At 41.0% G+C, this 27,428-nt stretch overlaps 1 protein-coding gene across 2 annotated transcripts in view; it reads right to left on the bottom strand.

The window, feature by feature from the left end:
- lcp1 (lymphocyte cytosolic protein 1) overlaps window positions 1-27,428 on the bottom strand; it is a 61,645-nt gene that overhangs the window by 14,829 nt on the left and 19,388 nt on the right. For both annotated transcript variants that reach the window (XM_033032856.1, XM_033032857.1), the window contains exons 4-11: window positions 26,552-26,678; window positions 23,926-24,061; window positions 20,271-20,352; window positions 13,374-13,539; window positions 12,140-12,282; window positions 4,490-4,585; window positions 2,368-2,563; window positions 1,376-1,454 (exon numbers count right to left, since the gene is read on the bottom strand). In XM_033032856.1, the coding sequence (XP_032888747.1) occupies window positions 1,376-1,454; window positions 2,368-2,563; window positions 4,490-4,585; window positions 12,140-12,282; window positions 13,374-13,539; window positions 20,271-20,352; window positions 23,926-24,061; window positions 26,552-26,678 (1,025 nt within the window). The remainder of the gene's footprint in view (window positions 1-1,375; window positions 1,455-2,367; window positions 2,564-4,489; window positions 4,586-12,139; window positions 12,283-13,373; window positions 13,540-20,270; window positions 20,353-23,925; window positions 24,062-26,551; window positions 26,679-27,428) is intronic.

Here is a 27,428-nt window from a genome sequence, read left to right as displayed (position 1 = left end):
TCAGCAGTTTGAATTTCATTCAAGATTTCAGCATCTACAGTCGAATGTGTGTTCAGTTTCTTTCCTAGGTGAATATTTGTGGAATAGTTTGGAGTTTATGTTCAATGCAGGTTATTTTGTACAATTTAGCTTGTTCTGTGAAACGTGATCAGCGTTCGATGAGCATGAGGGGGGAGGAAAATGGAGGAACCGCCGTGGGGGGGATTGCTGTGAAGAACAATGGGAGAACAGAGGGCGACTCGGTGTAGGGGAGGGGGAGGGTATTCTGGTTTAGAATTCTCTGCCCAGGGGATAAGTCTGCGTTTGTTTGCTTGTTCGTTCTGGTGAAGGCGCTGTGCACACGGCAGCCAGCCAACAGTCACTAGTCTTTTTCTTTTTGTTTTCACTTTTAATTTCAAGTTTTCGTATACCTTGTGTGTTGTGACTGTTGGCAGAACAATTTCCCTCTGGGGATGATTAACGTTTTAGTTCAAGTTCAAGTGGGTTTATTGTCATGTGGCCCTGTATAGGACAATGAAATTCTTGCTTTGCTTCAGCACACAGAACATGGTAGGCATTTACTACAAAACAAATCAACGTGTCCATATACCATGATATAAATATATACACACATGAATAAATAAACTGATAAAGTGCAAATAACAGAAAATGGGTTATTAATAATCAGAGTTTTGTCCGAGCCAGGTTTAATAGCCTGATGGCTGTGGGGAAGTAGCTATTCCTGAACCTGGTTGTTGCAGTCTTCAGGCTCCTGTACCTTCTACCTGAAGGTAGCAGGGAGATGAGTGTTTATCGTATCGTATCGTACTTGTCCGAGTTGTTGTTCACTCATTACAATTTACAATGGCAGCAAGATTATTAATTAAACATTCATGGTGATTGATAAGGGCCCTGTTTCATGGTGATTGATAAGGGCCCTTTACATGGATGTAAAGATCCCACATCACTCTTTAAAAGAAACAGACTTTTTTCCTTGTCTGGTGATCAATATGCATCTCATGATTGTCATCACTGAAATATATTACCCAACACTGTTGTTCATGGGAGATTGCAATGCTACCCTATTAATGACTACATTACCCTATTAATGATTACATTTCAAAATAATTTCATGGATATAAACTCCTTCCCGATTCCCTAATATTCAAATGTAATATTTTATATTGAAGATTGCCTTGGCGCATTCAGCATGGATGTAGCTGTAGCAGATTCAACATTAAGCATTCAAGTCTACATGGCATTTTTAAGTCTGACTGTTTTGGACTTCAACAACATTAACTTGTTGTGAATGATGCACTTGCCTCTGATTTCACTTGGATAGTATTCTGTGAGGTAGGTCCTACAATCTGTTCCTAACCTTTGCTGTGTGCCTCACCTGTACAAATGGTTCACACGAGGAGTCACACCAAGTGAGTTCATCCAGTTTCTGAAAGTCCTTTCCTCTCTTGTTTCACCTATATTAAAAAAAAATTATCTGAATAATTCACAAAATTATTGAAGCAGGTAGAAAATGCATTTTATTACTGTCAAAAAGGAAATAATTAGGCTGTGGGCCGAGCATCGAAAATGTGTCTAGAATTTGACTTTCGTGACCCATCTCTGGAATCTACTTGAAATTTGGCACAGATTTAGATAAAATATAAATGAGACGGAAGTTATAACTTGTCAGTGCCAAAGTTGCACATTAATTAATTAAGCTAATTAGAAAATGAGATCGAAAAAGTAAGCGCCTGGTGTTCAATTATCATATTACCCCATGGGAGCCTAATTCCGTGCTTCTATTTAAACCATATCGAGACCCTCCTTCAGAAGTGGCTGATGTTGCTCTGAGACCAGTCTGAAGAAGGGTCTCGACCCGAAATATCACCTATTCCTTCGCTCCATAGATGCTGCCTCACCCGCTGAGTTTCTCCAGCTTTATGTCTACCTTTGATTTTTCCAGCATCTGCAGTTCTTTATTAAATACATTGTTGGGATCGGGGCTGTCATTAGGCCGGGGACGAGTGAATAAGAGTATTTGAGCCGCCGCCTTCAGGACAAATCCAAAGCATGTCTAGGTGCGCCATGTTCGTGAGCGCCCGTAACCATCTTTGCCCATAACTAGGGGCCAGTGCTCCGGGTAGCATCCTCGAAGGGGCGGGATCTATGTGAATATGTGATTTGATGCCTGCCATCCGGGTCGGGATCCATGTGTACACGTGATAGATGTGGCCCGCCATCCGCTCACAGACATGCGTCCCGGCCCCTATGCAGAACAAGGTTGCCGATCCCTGGTTTAGACAGAGATCTTGCAATGGACTTACAAAGCGCTTCATAAATGAAGCATTTTAGGCTGTCAAAAGCATATTAATTTTATCAGGAGCTTACCTTCCAGGAGGCTCCAGTCTATGTCCTGATTCTCAGGCTTTCGAAGAGCTGGATATTTGTTGAAAAGATTGGCGACGAATGCCAAGTTTAACTTGGGGTTTCCACGGACGACATCTGCTGGTGTGACAAACTGTCTGCAGCCAAGTTTGTCAGCTTGTTGCAGCATAGACTCGGCACGTTTCAGATCATCATTTTCCTGAACGAAAAATTGAAACATGTGCAGTATTTCATCTGATATGTTGATTTTTTTTTTAAATTTCAAGCTGTAATGCTGACATATTCTCACGTACACTTAAGGGCCTATCCCACTTTGCCGATTTTTCAGCAGACTGCCGGCGAGTGTCAAGCTCGCGGCACTCACTGTAAAACCGGGCAGTGGAATGGCAAGTGTCAAGAATGGAACACGCACACACACAAACACATCGCAAAGGCGGGGGCCAGGGAAAGCAGGGGAGCGCTGTCTGAAATTCACATGGTGCAAAGCCAAGGTGATACAGACACACACCGCGATGAACAGGAAGGTTAAGACGGCTAGCACAGTGTATGGTAAGTCCTTTAAAAGGGCTGGGGGGAGGGGGGTGGAGAATGGGGGAGAGAAGGAGTGGAGACACTTAAGAAGCCAGACAACTTTTAATAAGCCAGAGATATACAGCTGTGAAGTTTGGCGGGCATTTAACATTACCGGTTGGTTTTCCTTGGTTCTGAAAACTCGTGCTTACGTTTTTTTCCCCCAATGAGCCAATGAAAATGCCCGGTCAGCAAAGGAGATTAACTAAACTACCTATGACTACCTTGACTACCTACAACTACATGGCGACCCCACTACCACTGCACACACGACTACAAAAGTATCGATTTTCTCTATGGCGACCAATTTTTGGTCGCAGAAAAATGTTCAACATGTTGAAAAATATGCTGCAACCATACTGAGGCCGCAACTAGTTCCCAGAATGCGGGAACTCCTCGCGACCATGAAGGAGACTCATCAGAGACCACCAGCGAACATGTGGCGATCATGAGGCGAGCGCAGAGTCTCCTGCACTCGCCTAAAAAGTCGCCTAAATGGGACTTTACTATCACTCAACCCCTAGCGACTAAATAATAGATAGCAACTGTGCTGAATTATCCTCAATCAAGGGAACTCTCACAGTCATTAAATTCCACTGTGTTTAAGAGTAGCACCACCATGATTTGAGTTCAATGCCTGTGAGAGTTTTTTAGATTGATTAACAGCCATCATTTTACCATGTCCCTGAGTTATTGTACCAAAGTTTGAATAACAAAACTGTTCACCTGCCCCCTAACTCCCCCTAAATAGCATCCATCCTCCCTTCCAGATCCCATACCAATTCAACTTTGATAATAGTTTGATATTAAATTACCATTCTTACAATTTAAATGCATTGATAATTTAATTATTTTTTTAAAGAAGTAAAACCCAAGAATTCTAATCACATGTGTGTGCAGGCAAATTCACCTCCATTAAACTTAGACATGGAAAAGAGGGAGTTAGTGGAGGTCATTCAGGTGCAAGGACTTAATAGAGGGCAGTAGGATAAGGAGGTTTTGGGATGCCAGCAAGAAGAAGGGAACATTAGGAGGGTACTGGAAAATGGGGAATAAGGAGGACAAAAAGCAATGGGATGAAATAGGGAAGGAGAAAATGGATGGAAAGAACCTGGAATAAAGAAAATTGATAATTGGGAATTTGAGAACGAGAGAGTTAGAAGAGGTAAAGAGTAAATGGGAATTAGGGAGGGTACCAGGGAACAAAAAATCTAGATGGCAACCAGAAACTGGGTGATTAGTGAAGGGCACAAAGAAAATAGGAGACTATTAGAGGACCTTAGAAATGTGAAATTATTAGAAGGCAAGGTTAATGGATGTATGGAATTAGGGAAGGGCATCTCAACAAACGTATTATACGGGGAGTTAAATATATTATCTAGCATATTATAAAGGGACGTCAACTATTTAACTAGTGTGAGACAAAGGGAAATAAATCACTATTCTTCCTTCAAAGGGCTGGAACCAACCTTTAATCAGACTGAACAGTATTTTAGGAAAATGCAACATGAATACATGCAAGCAAGTCATGTTAAGGCTGTACATTAGTACGTACATTGATACCAGACATGTCAACTGGAATCGATGCTTCTCCCTCTTCTTCTCCTTTTGGTGCAATTTGATTGAGAAGGTGGAAATAAGATTTTGAATCCTGTGGGATTAGTGAGAAGACTTGAGAAAGTGGAACATGTATTATAAGAACAGATTTAGCTCATACATACAATCATGCTAGTACTATATATTCATTGATTCAGTAAAGATTTACTCCTGTCACAAGAAAAAGGGTAAACAGGAATAGCCAACAGCTAATTCAGTTGAATAGTCTTTAATCACATTAAAAGCACATAATCCAATGCATTAAGAAAGGTTTGAACTGATACCTTCATTAGGCTACAGAAGTCGGTCAGCTTTTGAATTCACCCACGTGACAACAGTCCAGAAACACGAGACATCCAGGGGACAGCATTAAGAGTTCAAACAAAGAGGAAAGTAAAAGCTGGAGAGGAATTAGCATTTGGAGGAACACATAAAGGATAAAAGTCAAGGGACCCTTAAAACTACTGTAGCACAACAGTGAAGAGATGGTGAAATATGGTTCCAATCATGTTGCAATCATCTCTCATAGATATAACTTAGCAATGCAGAAACATTGTTCTAAATGAAGCTTCTATGTGCGAGGTGATGTAGCGGCTCTGTTACTGGATTAATAATTCAGCGTACAAGAGTTCAAATTCCACTGTGAGAACTCTAAAAAACTTGAAACTAAAAATCTATTATGGATAAAGATGATAGGGAAGCTGTCAAATTGTAGTGAAAACACAATTGGTTCATCCATTTGGTCATCTTGACATTGTTAGGTTACTGTGCGATTCCAGTCTCACATTAATATGATTGATTTTTAATGTGATGTCACATTAACTGCTCTTTTAATCAGATCTCTATTGGGACTTGAAAGTGAAGATCCAGTAAGAGCATGCAAATGCCACCTTTTTCAGTGGTGACTGAGAATAATTGAAAAAAAAGTATTTAGTCATAAAATTACTGAGATAATCATCCAGCACATAAACAGGTGTTTGAGCCCAACTTGTCCATGCCAATCAGGATGTCCATCTACACTAATCCCATTTGCCCGCATTTGACCGATATCCCTCTGAACCATTCCTATCTATGTACCTGTCCAACTGTCCCTTAATATTTCTATATTATTTACATGGTTGCGGGTAAGCGGGCTTATACTAATTCTGTCTCTTGACTCAGAAAGCTGTGGCTTCAAGCCCTCTCTCGAGACAAAAGCTGGTTATCCAGTGGTGAATTAAAGCTGCGCCAATGAATTTCAGGTGAGACGATTGCAGGAAATCCCACTGCTCCAGAAGTGAACAGTTAGCCTGGCCTTTATACTCACTCTGCCAACACATCCAAAAGAAAATTAATTGCCCTTGATTTTGCCATCTTGCTGTGCACAGGATAACTTCGCCAGCTAACAAAAATAATTTATTTTAAAAAAAGCTTTGGGATGTCCACAGGGACTTTAAAGCCATTTTGTAAATGCACGTGCTTTCTTCTTTCACTTGCGTTATGTTACTGATTGAGCTCTGTCAGCATTAAAATAGTAACTTTCTCTTCTTTGCCTATTTTTTTTATCATGGAAAAACCAATGAAGGCCTGAAGCTCTGTTGACCCATTGCTCCGAGGACGAGATCACAGTTTCTGGATCTCTGTAGGAATGGAACTCCAGAATGGTTGGCAGCAGCACTGGGGAAATTGGAAGGCCTTGAGCCAGTTCTCCCTCTGGAATCCAAATCTGGTAAGATTACAATATGAACCAAAGCTGAGACAAGTCTACCAATTAAAGTTTGGTGCTTGTGTTTGAATTCAATTAATTCTCGTGAATTGTTTATTCTGTAATCCCTATCTGTTCTAGCAGATACCCTTAACATTAATTGAATGAGTAAATGATTTATTTTGTTTTAGAATGATTTTTCACTAATTTCTTTGACTGAAAATTTTATAATGTTTCCGCTCATGCAATGAACCCTCACTAAACCCTCACAAGGAAGGGAAGTTGCCAGTTGAACCAAGCAAAGAGGCAAACAGTGAATACCTTAATTGTACGGTGAATTTAATTAAGAGAGAGAGAGATTTAGAAGGCTGTGAACCAGGACTGGCTCAGCTGGTTGGGTGCTCCTCACTCCCATTGAATATGGTCCATTCCATGTATTCTAGCACAAATTTACTCCACATTGCTCCATTTAAGCAATCATTTTGGCACTATACTAAATTGGTCAATTAAATATACAACTGCCACAGTGTCATATAACACTTAGAGGATGGATGTTGGGAGCTACAAGGAACAAGACTGAACTTACTGATTTCTTCTACTGGTGACTATTTTTTTTTAAAAGAAATAAAATAAAATCAGCATTGATCTTATATCCAGCAGTGAAACACCTAGGTGACATCAACGTGAGGGAAAGGGATCACTGCCCAGCAATGTTTCAAGGGGATTCCCAATGTTGAACAGCCATTACATTATCAAGCTGGTGAGTGGCAGCATAGTGGCGCCCCAGTAGAGCTGCTGCCTTACAGTGGCAGAGACCCGGGGTCGATTTTGACGGCAAGTGCCATCTGTACAGAGTTTGTACATTCTCCCTGTGACCGTGTGGGTTTTCTCCAGCATGCTCCGGTTTTCTCCCATACTTCAAAGATGTACAGGTCTGTAGGTTAGTTGGCTTTGGTAACATTATAAATTGTCTCTAGTATGTGGCATAGTGCTAGTGTACAAAGTTATCACTGGTCAGTGCAGACTCGGTGGGGCAAAGTGCATTTTTCTGCGCTGTATCTCCAAGTCTAAAGTAAAGAAAAGTCTAAAGATTAACAAGCAGATGAAAGGAAGGCAACAAAATAGGAATTTAAACTGGTAGCAACTTAGAAAATATACACACACAAACATTTAAAAGGTTCTGTCACTTTTGCATTGTTTTATTGTCATAACAGCCTGCCCTCTGAAAAGTTCCTTCATAAATGGCATTAACACTCTGCTTAAATATATCATGTCATGCCCCACGGAATATATGGGGAAGGAGACTGGTACCCAATTTTCAACGGGTCACATTAGAGCAATTTTAAGGATCATGATAGGTTTTCTTGAATGGAAGCTGTTAAATCACTTTTAATTATGTTTGTGGCACCCTGGTATGTGCACTTGCACACTTGCCAATTTATATGTACTACTGGTGATCTGGTGAATACGGGGAGCTTTTTTTCCCCACAGGAATTAAGTGAAAATAATTTATAAACTGGCGAACAATCAAACTTTAAGGACTGCTTTGTTACCATATAAAAAACAAGAGAAATCAGAATGATTGCTGGAGCTTTGGTTTTAGCCACCTGTGACGGCATCAGGTATTCAAAATGTGTCATCCTGGGGCAAGTGAAGATTGCCCATGTAATGAATTCCCAACACAAGGTCTGCAGGTGTTTACTTTCAACACAAAGACTGCAGAGTTCAGAACAAAGGTTAATGACCATCTCAAGGACATTTGGAAAGAGCATTAAATATAGCACATTTTAAAAAAAATGTTAAAACAAATTATTGTTGTGTTTTAGAATGTTAACATTTCTGTTGTGTCATCTATAGAGAACTCAATTCCTTGCATTAAAAATACAACCAACAGCCAGGGCCAGCCTTAAGCCAATAACTCTAGCATGGGGCCCCGCGCCTAAGGGGGCCCCATGCTAGAGTTATCTACTCTCGGCTCGTCAAGTACACACAACATGTTGCAATATGTGTAACACAATTTGGGGGGAAATTATTATCGTGGATCAATGTGTCGATACCTTGAGGTGGGCAATGGGGATGGATTTCCCGTCACCTGCCGGGCAGCTTGGGCCCTCTGTCGGGCGGCTGCGCGTGATATTCGCGTGCGATCGGGAGACCGGGAGAGTGCAAAGGATATGGTTAGACGTTGCCAGTGCGGTACCGTGGCCATACTGCTGGCTAGCTGCGGGTAATTAACCCGGGCGTCCGGGAGAGGTTTGCAATGGGATGGATTTGCCGGTATCTACGGGGCGGCGGGAGCCTTCTGCCGGGTGACCTGGTGGTGCAGCGGTAGAAGCTAATGCAGTGGCGGAGACCTGGGTTCGATCCCAACTATGGGTGATTTTGATTTGATTTGATTTAATTTATTGTCATTGTCTTCAATTAAGAGCAACAAAATTCTTTTTCCCTTAGTCTTATAAATAAAAAAAAAATTTTAAACACAAAAACACAGAACACAGTAGTCCACAACACAAACATCCCCACAGCGGCACCAAAGTTCCCCACTGTGAGGGGAGGAACCAAAGTCCAGTCAGCCTCCTCACTGATGTTCCCCAATGTTCACTCGTGGTCGGGGCCTCCCGAGCACCCTGTAGTCGCCACTACGGGTGGCCCGATGTTCAGGCCCTCTCGCCGGGAACGATGGAACCCCGACGTCGAACGGGAGAACATCCTCAGCGACCTGTACCTCTGAATCGGCCACCTTCCACCGGAGTACGCGGCTCCCGATGGGCGTAGATTCGCGCTGGCGACCCCCGGCAAAGGGTCCCAGGACTCCGCGATGTTGAGGTTAGCGCTGCCTGCGTTGGGAGCTCCGCACCCACAGATCCGTGATGTTGGAGCAGCGGCCCAACACTTCAGAGCTCCAAGCAGTGATCCCAGGTAAGGCCTCGCCTGCTCCACGATGTTTCCAGCGCCTCGCCGCCGCTGCTGAACCTCTGGTCCTGCCCGGCAGGAAAGGCCGCGCCAATCCAATTAGTAGGCCACGAAGAGGGGGGGCAAGGGCGCGACTCAGATAATAGTCACATCTTCGTCAGGAAATGACTGAAGGACGGTTTCCCCCTTACCATACCCTCTTCCCCCCCACATAAAATACTGAAAAAAACTAAAAAACATACTTTAAACAAAACAAAAAACAAAAAGACAACCAGACTGTGGGCGGAGGCAGCCAGTAACAGCACCACCGGATGTCCAGTAACAGCGCCACCGGATGTCCACCGGTGCTGTCTGTATGGAGTTTGTACGTTCTCCCCGTTATCTCCGTTATGTTGCAATGATGTTTTGAGTACAGACACCACATCTATATGTGGAAAACACCACTCAACTTTCAATAAATGCCTGGATTTGGATTTACCAGCTTCTGGAGAGAAGCGGCCAAATGTAAAAAAAATTATATTTGGTTTAAGCGAGCTCTCGTGGGGAAAGTTGGAGAGAGTCAATTTGGGAGGGAAACCAAGTAGTTAAATCGTAAAATCCGTGGTTTTCTAGCAAGTCCACTCAAAAAGGTCTGCAGTAATCAAAGCCCGAAAGGGTAGGATGGGGCTGAAGCCCAAAAATTAATGCCTGGACTGGTTTTTCGCCAATCGTTATTGGTTTTGCAGGATCTAGTTAATTAAATTACTTTTTTTTTCATTTCACAGTCACTAAAACAAGTGGTATTGTAACTATGTACTTTTCAGAGGTGATCTACACATTTTGTTCATTACTTGTAGGCTTACATGCAATTTCATATTAAAATTTAGCTTAGATCTGTTTGGTCCATTAACTCGCATGCACTTTTTTTTTTTTTGCTTTTTTTTTTTTTTTGTTTATTTTATTAGAAGTTAATACAATACAAAACAATACAGTGGCACCTAAAATTAGGTGCCAACTATGTCATACCGTAATCCATTCTATGTACAACCTCTAGTTTTATGTTATGAGTAGGCAAGACAAGAAAAAGAAAACAATAGAAAGGGGAAAGAGTGGAAAAATAGATGGTAGAGAGTAGAAAAATGTGAAGTGTGGATATAAAAAATAAAAATAAAAAAATAAAATAAAAAAGAAAAGGTGGAAAGTAGAAATAGAAGAAAAGGCCCCTTAAAAGAGAAAATTTCAAATCTATATTCGGAGATGTAGATCTATCCACGTCATGAACTGAAATCAGCAATGCTTATGGTACCGCTGCATCACATGATTCCAAAAAGTCGATGAAAGGAGACCAACTCCTTAAGAATTGGTCATATTTATCTATTAGTCGGAGTCTAATTTCTTCAAGGCGTGCTATGTCCATCATATTCCTAATCCACATTTTAACAGTTGGTATGGTTGTATTTTTCCAAAATTTAAGTATCAATTTCTTTCCAATTATTAACCCATAATTAAAAAAAACATTTTGGTCTTTATTTAAATTGGTATCTTCTCCTATTATTCCAAATATAATCCATTCCATTTTGGGTTCTATTCTTGACTTGAAGAGCTTTGTAAATATATCAAATATATCACTCCAAAATTTATTCAACTTTGTACATCCTACAAATGAATGTGTTAAATTAGCGTTTTGAAACAAACATTTATCGCATCTGGGAGAGACGTTTGGATAAAATTTATTCAACCTCGTTTTTGAATAATATAGTCTATGTAATAATTTGAATTGAATTAAATTATGTCTTGTATTAATAGAACAGTTATGTGTATTCATCAAATACTTTTCCCATCTATCCTTCGAGATCTTTATCATTAGCTCATGTTCCCAATCTTCCCTTAGTGCTTCTGTTGAGGGTGATTCTCTATCTAATATATTATTATAAAAGTATGAAATTAATTTTTGTGAATCAGCCTTAATATTCATTGCTTCTTCTAAAGGGTCTAAAAATATAGTTTGAAATCTATGTATATATTTCTTCATAAAGTCACATACCTGTATATATTTAAAATATTGATTATCCTTCAATTTAAATTTTAATTTTAATTGTTGAAATGATAACAGTTTGCCCAATTCATACATATCCCCTACTTTCCTAATCCCCAGTCTATCCCATTGTTGATATGTGTTGTCGATGAGAGAAGGTTTGAATGCGGGGTTGTTCAATAGTGGGGTTAGTACTGATAAATTATTTAATTTCAAGGATACTTTTATTTGTTTCCAAATTCTTATTATATTGTGAATAATTGGGTTCTTCTTGTATATTATACTATTCAATTTTATCGGTGAGAGCAGGATCGTTCCTATATCGCATGCACTTTTTAAGCGCACATTTTGATAACTTTCCATTCTACCATAGAGATATAAAGTCTATAATAGACTTTATTTATATTTCTATGATTCTACAGACCTTGGCTGGGAACCTGGGGCTCACCAAAATTGTTCCCAATTGGGCCCCGCACCTCCTAAAGGCCCTGTCCCACTTTCCCGAGTTACTCACGAACTCTCCCGAATTTACCCCTTTATTCAAAGTCGGGGAATGTCGTGGAATGTCGGTAGCGAATCCGTAGGAGGCCATAGTAGTCCGTAGATGTTTTGTAGCGGCTTGTAATGTCAGCCATAGGAATTCGAGGCATTAGGTAAGTCGGGACTTTTTTTCAACATGTTGAAAAATGTCCACGAGTTTAAAAAATAGCCCCGAGTACCTGCGAACGGCTAATACCGTAATTCTCCGAGTTCGAATCAAGGGGAAAACTCGGGAGAGTTCATGAGTAAGGCCGGCCCTGCCAACAGCCTTGAAAGAAGCCATAAATCTCAATTCCACTAACCACAAATGCCACTAGTCTCAATAAGAATTTTGTGCATCAATCAATTCAGCTAATTTAGAATAGCACAAAACTGCAAATTTGCATCTATCAAGTTCTCTTATTAACATGATATATTACAAGATGCAAACAACCTTATTCTGAACTTATTATTTATACCTTAATATCACTGCTGAAGTTGTTAACTTTTTGGCAACCTGCACCTTCCAGGTGGTAGTTGGCCCATCGTAGTAGCAGCTCCTCCGGGGATAGTTTCATCAGGTCCTCCAGATTTTCACCTTCACGGAGCAGTGCAATCAGTGCTGGAAAGAAAGAACTCCTTGTGAGTAACAGCAGCTCCATTCTACTGTATTAATTAAGGAAGGTCAGCATACTGTGGTGAGGAATCGATGCATGAAGTGTTAGGTTAAACAAACACTTTTGTTACGATAAGTCAGAATGTAACAGTGGTAAATTCACAGCATTGTTTCTCCCCATACTCATTGGTCATTAAATAATAATAACAACTTTCACTGGATGTTGCCTTCATCAAAAAAAAATCACACCAAGGCGTTTCACACGAGTCTTCTCAAACAAAAATCACAAAAAATTATGAGAGTAATGGGTCAAAAACCTGGTGCAAACAACAGCTTTAACGAGAATCTCCATGGAGAAAGGCAGTAGTTTAGGAAGGATATTTCAAAGCCTAGATTGTTCGCAGCTGCTGATAGTAGTGCGAGGGTTGTAGATAATGTTTTCTTAGGGTCGGGGTCTGAAACTAGACAGCATTGATGTAAAATGAGAGGGGAACGGAAAAAGGGACCCGATGTTTTCACACTGCACGTGGTAGGTATATGGAATGAGCTGCCAGTGAAAACACTAGAGGTAGGTACAATTCTAACATTCAAAAGACAGTTGGGCAGGATATAAAAAGCTTAATGGGATATAAGCCAAGTGCAGGCAAATGGGATTAACTCAGAGAGACATCCAGGGCGGCCAGATCAAATTGAGGAATTAAAGGTTTTAATGGAGTGATGATATAAGGACATTGCTTTTGGTGAGAGATTATAGTGAAGCTGTTTATCTTAACATTAGAGCCAAGCCATTCAGAAGTAAATGCTGTAAGGAAAATATAGAACTCTTGCCAAAAATATGTTAAATCCAGCTCAATGAAAAAATTCAAGATTAGGGTGGGCGGACTGTTATAGGATGGATAAACAGAGATAACTTGCAGATTAGTCTTCATCTAAATGAATGGCATAACAGACTGCATGATCTACTCTTCCAGCGTAAATATACTTGTAATAAAAAGTGCTTCAAATTAGCCTCTATCCTTTATATCTTAAACATTAATTAATTCTAAAACCTGAATTACACTGATTGTCAGATTTGATTAATAGAGAACAGGACCCACCTTCATTTCGGCTCAATTCAATGTCTGCAAAAAGACCGATTTTAATGACCTGCCACAGAAGGCCCAACACTAGGTACGGCTTTCCTTCTTTTAGATCCTCAGCACCAATATTAACTACATGGCACCCAATTGCTGAAGCAGAATTCAGAGCCAGATTTAAGTTTTCCTGTGGAAAAATAAAAAAAGTTTGGAAGAAATGGTAAACATTCAACTATATAGGATAGGGGTAGGATAAGAATATATGCTTGGTTGCACCCACTTTTGGAACGGCAAATGAATTTTGAACAAAATGACATCTGAATAATGTGGAAACCATTTTGTCAGTGGCATTAGCAATCACATCATAAACACCTCTTATAAATATCAAACAATATGCAATGTTGATTTGATGCCAACACTTTCAATTTGCAAGTCAATGTTGTGAGAAACCCTCTAAATGTCACACTTGTAAACAAATCCATACTGTTGCTTAAATAATGCACTCTATAAGGAAGTGATATTTATTATTATTATTAAAGCTTTATTTCAGACACAGGTCCATATAACACATCAAACAGTACAAAGAATTACAAAGATACATTAAAAAAATTGCATATTAGCCTAAAATATATATAAGCTATTGCACCAATGCCGTCTTAGCCTAGAAGTGAATCTATAGCAGCTTTTCAGAGGGCTGACTAGGACTTCAATTATGTGGTTCTCTGATTTGTCCAGGCGACACATAAAACTAAACATCAGCTGTCTTAAGAGTGCCTCACAGGTTGGCACTCCAGTGGACACAAACAATTGACTGGCACTATGCCACCTAGGGACACGAAGTAGCAACCTCATTGCATCATTGTATGCAACCTTAAGCCTCTGCATACTCTTGTTCTTATAATTAGACCACAATTGAGCAGTATATAACGGTGTGATGTAGGTTCTGAACAGGGAACACTTCACAGAATCAGAGCACATATAAAACTTCCTTATAAGCATGTTGGCTTGAAGATAAATTTTACAGCGCTGTCGGTAGAGGTCTTTGTCATCCTTCCAGTCATCAGATATGACATGACCTAAGTATTTAATTTCCTCACACACAGCAAGAGGACTGTCTGACAAATAAAAGGTCGGAAAAGTTGATTCCCTGTCCTCAGCGCTTCTAATTACCATTATGCGGCTTTACTTAGCGTTATACTTAATGTCATAATCAAGGCCATACTGAGAGCACACCTTCAGCATCTGCTGCAGCCCAGCACTATATGGACAGAGCAGGACCAGGTCATCTGCATACATCAGATGATTAACAATAGTGTTGCCCACAAGACAGCCAGTTTTTAGCCTATTTAACTGATTTGACAATTCGTCCATATAAACATTAAATAAAATAGGAGGCAACATTCCTCCTTGCCGCACTCCGTTACTAACACAGAATGGAGCAGATACAACATTGTCCCATTTAACGTAAAACGTTTGATGGGCATACCAGAACACTAAGATTCTCACTAAGAATTTAGGGGCACCTCTATTTAGCAATTTTACAAACAAGTGTTCATGGTTAATTCTATCAAATACTGCATCTGAGATCTGACTAAATACAATGCTGGCAATTTGAAACGCTTCCATTGTTTAGGTTGCCTGATACTCAGCAGAGTGATTGAGTGATTATAAATACAGTCATACAACACAGAAACAGGCCATTAATTCCACCATGCTCATGTAGGTCGCCGAGTATCCCATTTACCAGCACTTGATTTATAGCTTTCTATGCAATAGTAATTCAAATATTCATGTAGATACTACTTAAATGTTATGACAATCTCTGCCTCCAGCACTGTTACAGTGCATTCAGATTCAAACTAACCTTTGCATGAAAATGTTCTTTCTGAAATCTCCTCTAAACTTCGTACCCCCTAGTCTAAACCTATAGCTTCTACTTTTAGATATCTTTGCTGTGGAAAGAGTTTCCACAAAGAGTATCTAGGCCCCTCATAATTTTACATGCCTCTGTTAGGTTCTACTCAGTCTCTTCCACTCCAAAGAAAACAAATTCAGGCTCTCTCGTCCATCCTCATATTGGAAAAGCTCCAGCCCTGAGGAGACCCTGGTAAATATCCTCTGCATCCCCTCCTTTGAAATCATGCATTTCTATATTGTGACGACCAGAATTGTACATAGTACTCCAGCTATGGCCTAATCAATGTTTTATAATGCTAATAACATAACCTAGTTCTTATATTCTATGTCCCAGCTAAAGAAGGCAAGGGTACCATATGTCTTCTTCACTGAAGGAAATCCACATTAGGCAGGAAATAGTGTTGGGTAGACTGATGGGACTGAAGGCTGATAAATTCAAAGGGCCTGATGGTCTGCATCCCAGAGTACTTAAGAAAGTGGCTTTAGAAATCGTGGATGCATTGGTGATAATTTTCCAATATTCTATAGATTCAGGATCAGTTCCTGTGGATTGGAGGGTAGCTAATGTTATCCCACATTTTAAGAAAGGCAGGGAATTATTGACCAGTTAGCCTAACATCGGTGGTGGGGAAGATGCTGGAGTCAATTATAAAAGATGAAATAGCGGCACATTTGGATAGCAGTAACAGGATCGGTCCAAGTCAGCATGGATTTACGAAGGTGAAATCATGCTTGACTAATCTCCTGGAATTTACTGAGGATGTAACTAGGAAAATGGACAAGGGAGAGCTGGGGGTGTAGTGTACCTGGACTTTCAGAAAGCATTTGATAAGGTCCCACATAGGAGATTAGTGGGCAAAATTAATGCACATGGTATTGGGGGTAGAGTGCTGACAATGATAGAAAATTGGTTGGCAGACAGGAAATAAAGAGTAGGGATTAACGGGTCCCTTTTAGAATGGCAGGCAGTGACTAGTGGGGTACCGCAAGGCTCGGTGCTGGGACCGCAGATATTTACAATATACATCAATGATTTGGATGAAGGGATTCAAAGTAACATTAGCAAATTTGCAGATGACACAAAGCTGGGTGGCAGTGTGAACTGTGAGGATGCTATGAGAATGCAGGGTGACTTGGACAGGTTGGGGGATGCTATGAGAATGCAGGGTGACTTGGACAGGTTGGGGGAGTGGGCAGATGCATGGCAGATGAAGTTTAATGTGGATAAATGTGAGGTTATCCACTTTGGTATCAAAAACAGGAAGGCAGATTACTATCTAAATGGCATCAAGTTGGGAAAAGGGGAAGTACAACGGGATCTGGGGGTCCTTGTTCATCAGCCAATGAAAGTAAGCATGCAGGTACAGCAGGCAGTGAAGAAGAATGGCATGTTAGCCTTTATAACAAGAGGAGTCGAGTACAGGAGCAAAGAGGTCCTTCTGCAGTTGTACAGGGCCCTAGTGAGACCACATCTGGAGTATTATGTGCAGTTTTGGTCCCCTAATATGAGGAAGGACATTCTTGCTATTGAGGGAGCGCAGCGTAGGTTTACAAGGTTAGAATAGAATAGAATAGAATAGAATCTTTAATTGCCACGCAACCAGGGTTGGTGGTATTTGGGTTCGGTACATGATGGTACACTGCTTTTGTTACATACCACTAATAACACAGATCACCGTAATAAAGTGCATCCATACCACATCACAAATCACAAATCTCACCAACAATACATAGTGCAAAAGAACAAACAAAGACCATAGACAAGACACTGTATACATCAAAAGTCATATTATTGTCTGATTATTGGACGGAATTGAGAGTTCTTATTGCTGAGGGGAAGAAACTGTTTTTAAAGCGGGTGGTTTTAGTAGCAAGTGACCTGAGGCGCCTCCCCGAAGGGAGAGACTGAAAAAGGTGATTTGCTGGATGGGAGTGGTCCGAGATGATCTTTTTTGCCCGTTGTGAGGTACGTTGGAGATAACTGGAATGGATTGAGGGGAGGGGGGAGTTGATGATCCTGGAGGCCTTGGAGACAATGCGTTGTATTCTGTGTAGTGAGTGACTATCGGTGTTACCGTACCAGACTGTGATTGAGGAGGTGATGATGCTTTCAATGATTGATTGATAGAAATCAGTTAGTTCCCGGGATGGCAGTACTATCATATGCTGGGAGAATGGAACGGCTGGGCTTGTACACTCTGGAGTTTAGAAGGATGAGAGGGGTTCTTATTGAAACATATAAGATTGTTAAGGGTTTGGACACACTAGAGGCAGGAAACATGTTCCCGGTGTTGGTGGAGTCCAGAACCAGGGACCACAGTTTAAGAATAATGGGTAAGCCATTTAGAACGGAGATGAGGAAACACTTTTTCTCACAGAGAGTTATGAGTCTGTGGAATTCTCTGCTTCAAAGGGCAGTGGAGGTCAGTTCTCTGGATACTTCAAGAGAGAGCTAGATAGGGCTCTTAAAGATAGCGGAGTCAGAGGATATGGGGAGAAGGCAGGAACGGGGTACTGATTGTAGATGATCAGCCATGATCACATTGAATGGCGGGGTGCTGGCTCGAAGGGCTGAATGGCCTACTCTTGCACCTATTGTCTATTGTCTATTGTCACCACCAACAATACTTATTGTGAGATATCTCAAAACTTAATAATCATACTTCCTAAATGCAGGTCCAAATTTTTAATGTATATAACAAATGATGACTATCCTCCTCACCATCAACAATACTGATTTTGAGGCATTGCCTATCTTATTAATACTTCCTACATTCAAACGTAGAATGTCCAAATTTTAATGTATGCTAGACCAAGTGGGACCCGTTGGATCCCGTCCCGCAACGTGGGGGTGGGCTGGTGGGTGCAGCATCGGCATTCACCCCGGGGATGTAGGGGCGGGGAGGTGGGGGGGCGGGTTGGGGCAAAGAGAGTTCCCCCTCCCCCACGATCAGCCCTCGCCACTCCCTGCACTGTGCCCAAACACCAGGATCGTGGGACCAAAATGCAACCAGAACTTGATGAACAGTCCCTTCAGATATTGGTAGAGGGGCAGCAACATCGTTACCATTGGCAACGTCCCATTGTGATGTCATTGTGGCAGTCGCAGCCAGCTTTGGAGCCCATTGTGATTGGTGCACTGTGAGAGGCATTGTGACATCATCACTGTGAGAAGGCTGGAAGCTGTCAGTGAGAAGGCGGTTTTGGCTGCTTTTAAAATTTTAACGATTAATAACTTCGGAAATATAGGTGGAAATGAGACGGGAAGATGCGAAATTTTGATCTGATTTGTCAATTTTCCCTGGATCAGATAAGCTCTAACCTTTTGGATCATTCTCCTATGCGAGACCTTATCAAAGACCTAACTACTTCACCCCCTGACTGTTTTCACAAGTGGAAGTGTCTGAACAAGGGAATAATTTACAAGATAAGGGGCTGATCATTTCAAACTGAGGTACATAAACGTTTCTCTGCACAGCAAATGGTGAACCTCTGGGATTTTACATCTGGCGGGTGGGGAACCAGATGGGTGTGGAGAAATGGCATAGAAGAGGAGTTGAAGCCATCATAGATCAACCATGATGATATTAAATGGTGGGGCAGGCTTGAAGGCCTACTCCTGTACCTATTTTCTTGTAATCTCACTAAAGTCCATGTAGATAATATAAAACGCATTACCCTCATCAATACTTTTATTAAAGACTTCAAAAAATTCCGTCAAATTGGTCCAACATTATCTCCCCCTGATAAAGCCATGTTCACAATCTTTGTTTAATTCCTGCCTTTCCAAGAGTAGATTAATCCTGTCGCTCATTTTTTTTTAAATTATGTCATTGGCATAAAACTAATAGGCTACCATTACCCATCTTATGCCTGCTGCCTTTTGTGAATAAAATTATTAAATCTGCTGTCTCCAATGGCCAGCAAATATTTAAGTATCTGTAAGGAATCCCAGCCTCTGCCGCCCATAGCAGACTAGGATACATCTTGTCAAGCTCCAGGGAGTTATCCATCTTCATGCCCAATAAGACACGTCATAACTTTTTAATGATAACGTATAGAATTTGACCATCTCCCTGAACTCTCCAACCAACTCTTTACTGAGCCAGTTTCTGTTGTTGCACCACCAGGGCAGATAATCTCCTGCTATCCTAGATAAGGAGCAGGTGGAGGGAGTAGGTGGCTTACAGACGACCTGTTTTTATCTGGTTGTACAGGAACAATCTAACCAGATGAGACATCAGTAAATTATCCCTTTCCACTTTCACCAGAAGTCCCACAACGTATTCCTTCATATTATCAACCATCACTGTTTCAATTGGGACACATCAAATTTAGATATGAAATAACACCAAAAGTCCACGAATCACAATAATGTATTTTTTGTAATGCCTAATGTTGCTACAGAATTCTTCCTCTCTGTAGCTGCGTGGTTGCTGTGAAAGACAGCTGACTGACAGTTCAGGAGACTGCAAAAGGCTCAGAGCAGGTCTTGCTTTGCACCTTCCACCTCAAGTACTCTGCAGAAATGTACAAAAGCTGCAGATTATACTCTCCCACGTTGTACCAACTGGCAATGCTCCCAGGTCATATTCACTTGGCATAGTTATAAGTAGAAAGCTTTAATTGATGCTTGTCCCGAGGAATATTAGCCACCTAACAAGAACAGCTAATCAATCTGATAAAATCAGCCCTGGTTGAGCCCTGAAACAATTGTGATTCGAGCCACAAGGTGGGCATGTGGCCTGCACTACGAATAAAGGGTGTGAGTTAAGTGCACATCACAATCCCTGCATCCATTTTAGGGCAGCTGCAGGATATTTGGCCATTTTGTCAAAAACATATTTTCCAGTTGAAATAGTAATTTGACTGTAATATTTCTGACAAAATAAAGGCAATGAAATGACCAGCATATGTTGTGTTAATGATGGCCACCCCAACTCACTGTTAAAAGGGTACAAATATTTTCATTAATTCAGACCATATAGTTAATCTTAATACCTGTATAGTGAAAGGGGTGAGCTTCTTTTTGTTAATTGTCCTCTCGTCAATGGTATCGGGCACCGAGAGATTGATCATTTTACTAGATTAAAATAGAAGTTAAACACAGCAAAGTGATTAATTACAATGCTAACCAATAAGAAAGGCTGTATCCTGTAATTAAGATAAAACCAAAGAACAGTTTAATAAATATACAAGATATTGAACAGGATATATATGAAATATCGTTTTGATGAAAAATCATTGACCTGAACCATCAACCTTGTTTGACCTTCTACAAACGCTGCCAGACCTGCTGATTTTTTCCAACATGATGTTTTTATTTCAGATTTTCAGCACTTGCTTTCTCATTCATCCTAGCTTTATCTTTTAAGTTTGAAGAAGTGTCCCAACTTGAAACGTCACCTATTCATCACTCCAGAGATACTGCCTGACCCGCTGACTTACTACAGCAGTTCATGTCTTCTTTACCTTTTAAACTCAGATATTCCCCTTCTCCCCCTGCTGGAACCATTGAGCACTTTAAATTGCCAAGTAAAAGAAGTAGCAGAAGGAAAGAAGTGAACAGCCATTTCCTTATATCCTCAGCTTTGGGTGCTTATCTGATTCACTTTAAATAACAACAGAAAATATTGAAAATAGATCAGGCTGCATCCATGGTGAGAGAAATTCATTAATACGTTCGAACTCCCTAAGAAATCCAGGAAGAAATATTGCAGAAGCTGTACTTCCTTGGGAAGCGGCCTCTGTCTCTCACACAAATGTTCAAGTCTCAAACTTATTGGTTGGTTTCCTACTCTGTTCTGGCATTGGACTGCATAGAGTCCATTGGTGATGGATTTCTGATGCTGTAGAATCTGCTATTTGAATCTGCCAGCTGCACAAACAGCAGGCCTGATCATTTAAATAATTAATATTAGAACAAAGGAGAGATACAGGTAAATAATATGCTTTTGAAAATTATAAACATTAAAATGAACACAATTAATTTAATTTAAATTTTTGAGATACTGGGAAAGAAAGAAGGCCGCTACTCTTCACGTTGCACATGGAGTCATGCATTTTGGGAGTAGGAATAAAGGCGTAACCTACTAAATGGGGTGAGAATCCAGAAATCGGAGGTGCAAAGGAACTTAGAAACATAGAAAATAGGTGCAGGAGTAGGCCATTCGAGCCTGCACCGCCATTCAATATGATCATGGCTGATCATCCAACTCAGTATCCTGTACCTGCCTTCTCTCCATACCTCCTGATCCCTTTAGCCACAAGGGCCACATCTAACTCCCTCTTAAATATAGCCAATGAACTGGCCTCAACTACCTTCTGTGGCAGAGAGTTCCAGAGATTCACCACTCTCTTTGTGAAAAATGTTTTTCTCATCTCGGTCCTAAAGGATTTCCCCTTTATCCTTAAACTGTGACCCCTTGGGATGTCTTGGGAGTTAATCTGCAAGTCGAATCGGTAGTAAAGAAAGCAAACTCAATGCTAGCATTTATTTCAAGAGGACTTGTATACAAAAACAGGGATATAATGTTGAGGCTCTAAAAGGCACTGGTAAGGCTGCATTTGGAATATTGTGAACAATTTTGGGCATCATATCTGAGGAAGGATGTGCTGGCTCTGGAGAGGGTCCAGAGGAGGTTTACTACAATGATCCCAGGAATTAGGAGGTTAACCTATGATGAGCATTTGTCAGCACCGAACCTGTACTCGCTGGAGTTTTGAAGAATGAGAGGGCACCTTGTTGAAACATACAGAATAGTGAAAGACTTGGATAGAGTGGATGTGGAGAGGATGTTTCCACTAGTGGGAGAGTCTGGAACTAGAGGTCATAGCCTCAGAATTAAAGGACGTTCTTTTAGGAAGGAGATGAGGAGAAATTTATTTAGTCAGAGGGTGGTGAATCTGTGGAATTCTTTGTCACAGAAGGCTGTGGAGGCTGTCGGTGGATATTTTTAAGGCAGAGATAGATAGATTCTTGATTAGTATGGGTGTCAGAGGTTATGGGGAGAAGGCAGGAGAATGGGGTTAGGAGGGAGTGATAGATCAGCCATGATTAAATGGCGGCATAGACTTGATGGGCCAAATGGCCTAATTCTACTATTCCTTAGACCTTATGAAGGGAAGTTCTGACATAGTATGCTTTTGTTCAGGATTTCTCCTCTGAAAATATTTTTTTCTATCTTTTCCATTAAATTCCTTAGTCATTTGAAACACTATTAAATCAGAACTCATATTTCTCAATTTAAGAGAATACAGCTGATATAATTGAAACTGGAGTAACACAGCTTGACAGGCAACAACTCTGGAGAGAAGGAATGGGTGACGTTTCGGGTCGAGACCCTTCTTCAGACTGAATAGAGAATCCCGCTGAGTTACTCCAGCTTTTTGTGTCTATCTTCGGTTTAAACCAGCATCTGCAGTTCCTTTCTGCACATACACTGTAATTTAACACCAATGGCTGGATCTAATTTTAATCATACTACTCTGCAGCCCCTCCAAGCCCGTTGTAACTTGCTGAGGTTTGCTGGCCAAACCTGAATGGTATTTTAAACAGGGATCTGATTCTCCATCTCTGCAAGTATTGCTTTTAATACTCAAAGGTTCTACTCAAAGGTCATCTCCTCCCGACTGGACTACTGCAACTCACTTCTCCTTGGCATCAGCTCCACCTACATCAACCGACTCCAACTGGTCCAGAACGCAGCCGCCCGACTCATCACCCACACCAAATCCTGGCATCACATCACTCCAGTCCTCAAACAACTTCACTGGCTTCCCATCTCCCACCGGATCAACTACAAAATCCTGATCCTCACCTACAAAGCCCTCCACCATCTGGCCCCCCCATATCTCACTGACCTCCTCTCCCCCTACCAACCCTCACGGTCCCTCAGATCCACATCAGCCGGTCTCCTCTCCATCCACAAGTCCAACCTCCGCAGTTTCGGGGGCAGAGCCTTCTCCAGGGCAGCTCCCAGGCTCTGGAACTCCCTCCCCCAACTGATCCGCAATTCCGTGTCCCTCACCATCTTCCGGTCCTGCCTCAAGACCCATCTCTTCACCTCTGCCTATCCTTAGCCCCACGTCCCCCTCCCTTTTCATTCATTGCCTCATATTGTGTTTTGTATTGAATTCTGTCTTTACTTTGTGTACTAGTCATGTCTCTACTATTTATTTCATTCCCCTTACATGTTTTTCCTCTACCTGCTACATTTTTGTAAGGTGTCCTTGAGACTCTTGAAAGGCGCCCATAAATAAAATGTATTATTATTATTATTACTTGGAAGAGAACATACACAAATACTTCTCACTATTTTGTTCTGAATATCAGTTTGATCAAGTGAATCTTTTAATTTAATTTTATAAAAGTTTGATCATTCATAAAGCATAACAGAAAATCCTGTGGAGCTATGCTGGTGGTTTGTTGTCATTGACCTACTTGCCCGTGTGAATCCCAGTGAAAGAGACAGCATAAGGTTAAGTCAGGAATATTTATTGGGTCACAGTACTGGAAGACCAATTTGGCTTCCTGATTTTAATTGCAAGGAGCCAGATTAGGGAAGTAATTTCACATCAATCGACACAGAAGCCCCATTCTACTTGATGCATGTGATAATGATCGTTACTACTGAGGAAAATGTGTCAGGCTTACCATAGGATAATGCCATTCCCAACAGCAGCAAAAAGTTCAGTGTCACTGTTGGCATCCATAGGAATGAGTTGCTGACAATCTGGATCCTTTTCCAAAGCCTTATTGATCCAATTAGCAAAAGCATATCGTTCTTCCTCTGCAAGTAATAAGATATGACTTGATTGACTTATTGCGAGCCAACAGAAGGACAGGGGGCAGAGACCTGGCCCACCTATCTACTCAACATTTCTGCAGAAATATCACAATCCACTCCCCTCCATATACATTACATATAGTACAATACAGTAATCATAATTTCAAATAACAACCTGGAAAATACAATTTTAAATACTTTACAGAATCGATTCTTGCTTAAACAATAATTACAGGAACAAAAGAAATATCAACCAGTGGCAATGTATTTATGGTCAGTGTCCTTCACTCTGCAGATAATGAGCTCTAACTGGAAAGCACAGTTCTCCTTTTTATAGTCTGAGGAATAGCTGGCGAAAACCTTTCACCCATAGGGTGTGGGATGTTGGTCACTGCAATCATCATTCCAGGAGAGTTTTTTTTAAAACACCTCCTTCACTGTCATCTGTTCTCAAGAATTTGTTCATTCTAGCCAGCAAGTCCCATTTGCCGACTTTGTTGTGAATTTAATGTGGTAACTGAATTTGGGGAAACCACAGAAGATGTTTATAATACAACTGCCCAAACTGAAAATCCTTTTCAAGGGAGCATGCGACTACTGGAGTCACAGTATCATATGACACGGAAACAGGCCCTTTTCCACAACTCATCCATGCCAACCAACGTGCTCCATCTATGCTAGTCCCATTTGCCAGCATTTGGCCCATCTTTTCTATCATGTACCTGTTCAAATGTATTTTAAATGTTGGCTTTGTACCTGCCTCAACTACTTCTCTGGCAGCTTGTTCCATATTCCCCTTAGGTACCGATTAAATCTTTTCTCTCTCCCTTTAAACCTATTACCTTTAAGCCTGATTCTTAATCTCCTACCCTTGGAAAAAGACTGTGCATTTTACCCTATATGTTCCTCATGATTTTATACACCTCTATAATATTACCCCTCAGCCTCCTGCGCTGCGAGGAATAATGTCCTAGCCTGCCCAACATGTTCCCATAGCTCAGCCCTCGAGTCCAGGCAATAGCCTCATAAATCTTCTCTGCGCTCTTTCCAGCTTAATTACATCTTTCCTCCAGCAGGGTGACCAAAATTGAACACAATATTTGAAGTGCGGCTTCGCTAGCATCTTGTTCAACTGTAACATAATGTCCCAACTTCTATATTCAATTTCCTGACTGATGGTCAACGTGTCAAAAGCCTTCTTTACAACCCTAACTTCCTGCAATGCCACTTTCAGGGAACGCGTACTCCTGTATCCCTCCGTCCCACAACAACCCCCAGGGCCCTAATGGTCACTGTGAATGATCTGCCCTGGTTTGACTTCCCAAAATGCAACATTTCACATTATCTGATTGATCTCCATTTGCCATTCCTCAGCCCACATGACCAGCTGTTCAACATCCCTCTGTAATTCTTGATAACAATCTTCACATGTCTACAATACCACCTATTTGAGTGTCACCTACAAACTACAGTTGCACCATAGAAAGCACACTGTCGGGTTATATCACAACTTGGTTTGGGAACAGAGCGCAGGACTGCAAGAAATTGCAGAGAGTTGTGGATGTAGTCCAGTCCATCACACAAGCCAGACATCCCACCATTGACTCCATCTACATGTCACGCTGCATCTGAGAATCAACCAATATAATCAAAGACATCCCACCCCAGTCATACCTACTTCTCCCTGCTCCCAATCAGGCAGAAGATACAGAATCTTGAAAGTGTACATCACCAGCCTCGGGAGCAACTTCTTTCCCTGTATCAGGCTTCTGTATGGTGCCTCTATAAGCTAGGGTACTGTCCGATTCACCTCTACCCCATTGTGGGCATTAAACTTTGTCTATGGACCTGGTGCGCTACAATGCTGAGAACTACTGTATACATTCTGCGATCTTTGCTTTATCTATTGTACTCGAGGATGACTCAATTGTATTTATATATAATATCTGATCTGATTGGATAGCATGCAAAATAAAGCTTTTGACAGTACCTCGACACAAGTTACAATAATAAACCTAAACCTGCTAATCACGTCTTGTACATTCTCATCTAAATTGTCCATATAGATGACGAACAACAAAGGGTGCAGCACCAATTTCTGAGGCACACCACTAGTCCCAGTCCTCCAGTCTGAAAAACAATCTTGCAACACCATCCTCTGCTTCTTACTATGAAGCAAATTCTGTATCTCGTTAGCTCGCTAGCTCTTCCTGGATCCCATGAAATCTAACCTTCCAGAACCTCTTACCATGCGGAACATTAAAAAAATCCCTTGCTTAAGTCCATATAGTATAGACTGTGTCTACGGCCCTGCCCCTATCAACCCATCTTTGTCTCATTGCATCTTTATATCCTTTTGTTCCTTTCTTTCTCATGCACATATCTAGTCTCCCTTTAAAGGGAAAATCAAAAGCATCAAATCAGCACTTGGGCACCAATGTAGAATCAGGTATAATTCGAATCACACAAAGTGAACAAGTCACCCTCTAGTACCTGAATATGAGTGCTGAGTTCCTTCACTGGACTTTTCAGTTCCGTGAACTGCACAGATTCCCTCCTTCTTGAAGATTTGCTTTCGGAATGTTTTGGCAACTTCATCGCTCTTCAAACCATAGAAAAGCTGTGAAAATGCAAGACATCGTTCAATGGGGGAAACTAAAAACCATGAACATCCAGAGATTTGGGAAACAAGGTTTACAAAGTTCAATAAGACAGGAATGTGTGGCAAACCTATGTATGTATCTACCTGTCTGAGAACCTGGTCTGATAAGGTGCTGCTGTGGGTTGCCTCGTGTTTATGTTTTATCCTAAAGAGGGACAGTTGTCAAGTAACCACTAAAAGAGTACACAATGTAACTAAGAGAGGGACTAATTTACCACAATTGCAGGTTATGATAATGCATTAAACAATCTTTGCATTTCTGCTTTGCCTTAGAGGTACTGTTTAAGTTTAGGAGCAAAGGTAATTGAGCAGCTAGCTCCCACGCTTAGGATTGTGGTAATGACCAGTTAAGTTAATTATAGAGTAACATTGATAAGAGCTTTTTATAACTCCATTGCACTTTTTGTAACCAATGCTATGGAATCCTTTTGTTCACACCATTGAGCAGACTGAGCTTCAGTTTGACATCACATCCAGCAGCGCCCTTACAGTATGACACATTGCAATATTCAACAGAAGTGTCAGCCAAGATATGTACTCAAGTCTGTGCAATGGAACTCAAACCCACACGCTTCTGACTCAGAAGTAAATATGCTCTCAATGAGCATGACTCTCACCTTAATAACCAAACAACAGTGAGTGTTGGAAATGTGAAATAAAAGGGCGTTCAGCTTAAAATGTTAATTCAGTCTTTCCTTCCACAGATGC

This window comes from Amblyraja radiata, chromosome 14 (genome assembly GCF_010909765.2).
Source record: "Amblyraja radiata isolate CabotCenter1 chromosome 14, sAmbRad1.1.pri, whole genome shotgun sequence".
NCBI classification, from domain to species: domain Eukaryota; kingdom Metazoa; phylum Chordata; class Chondrichthyes; order Rajiformes; family Rajidae; genus Amblyraja; species Amblyraja radiata.
The sequence above is the reverse complement of the archived record's forward strand: the minus strand, read 5'-3'. Positions and strand labels throughout refer to the sequence as shown.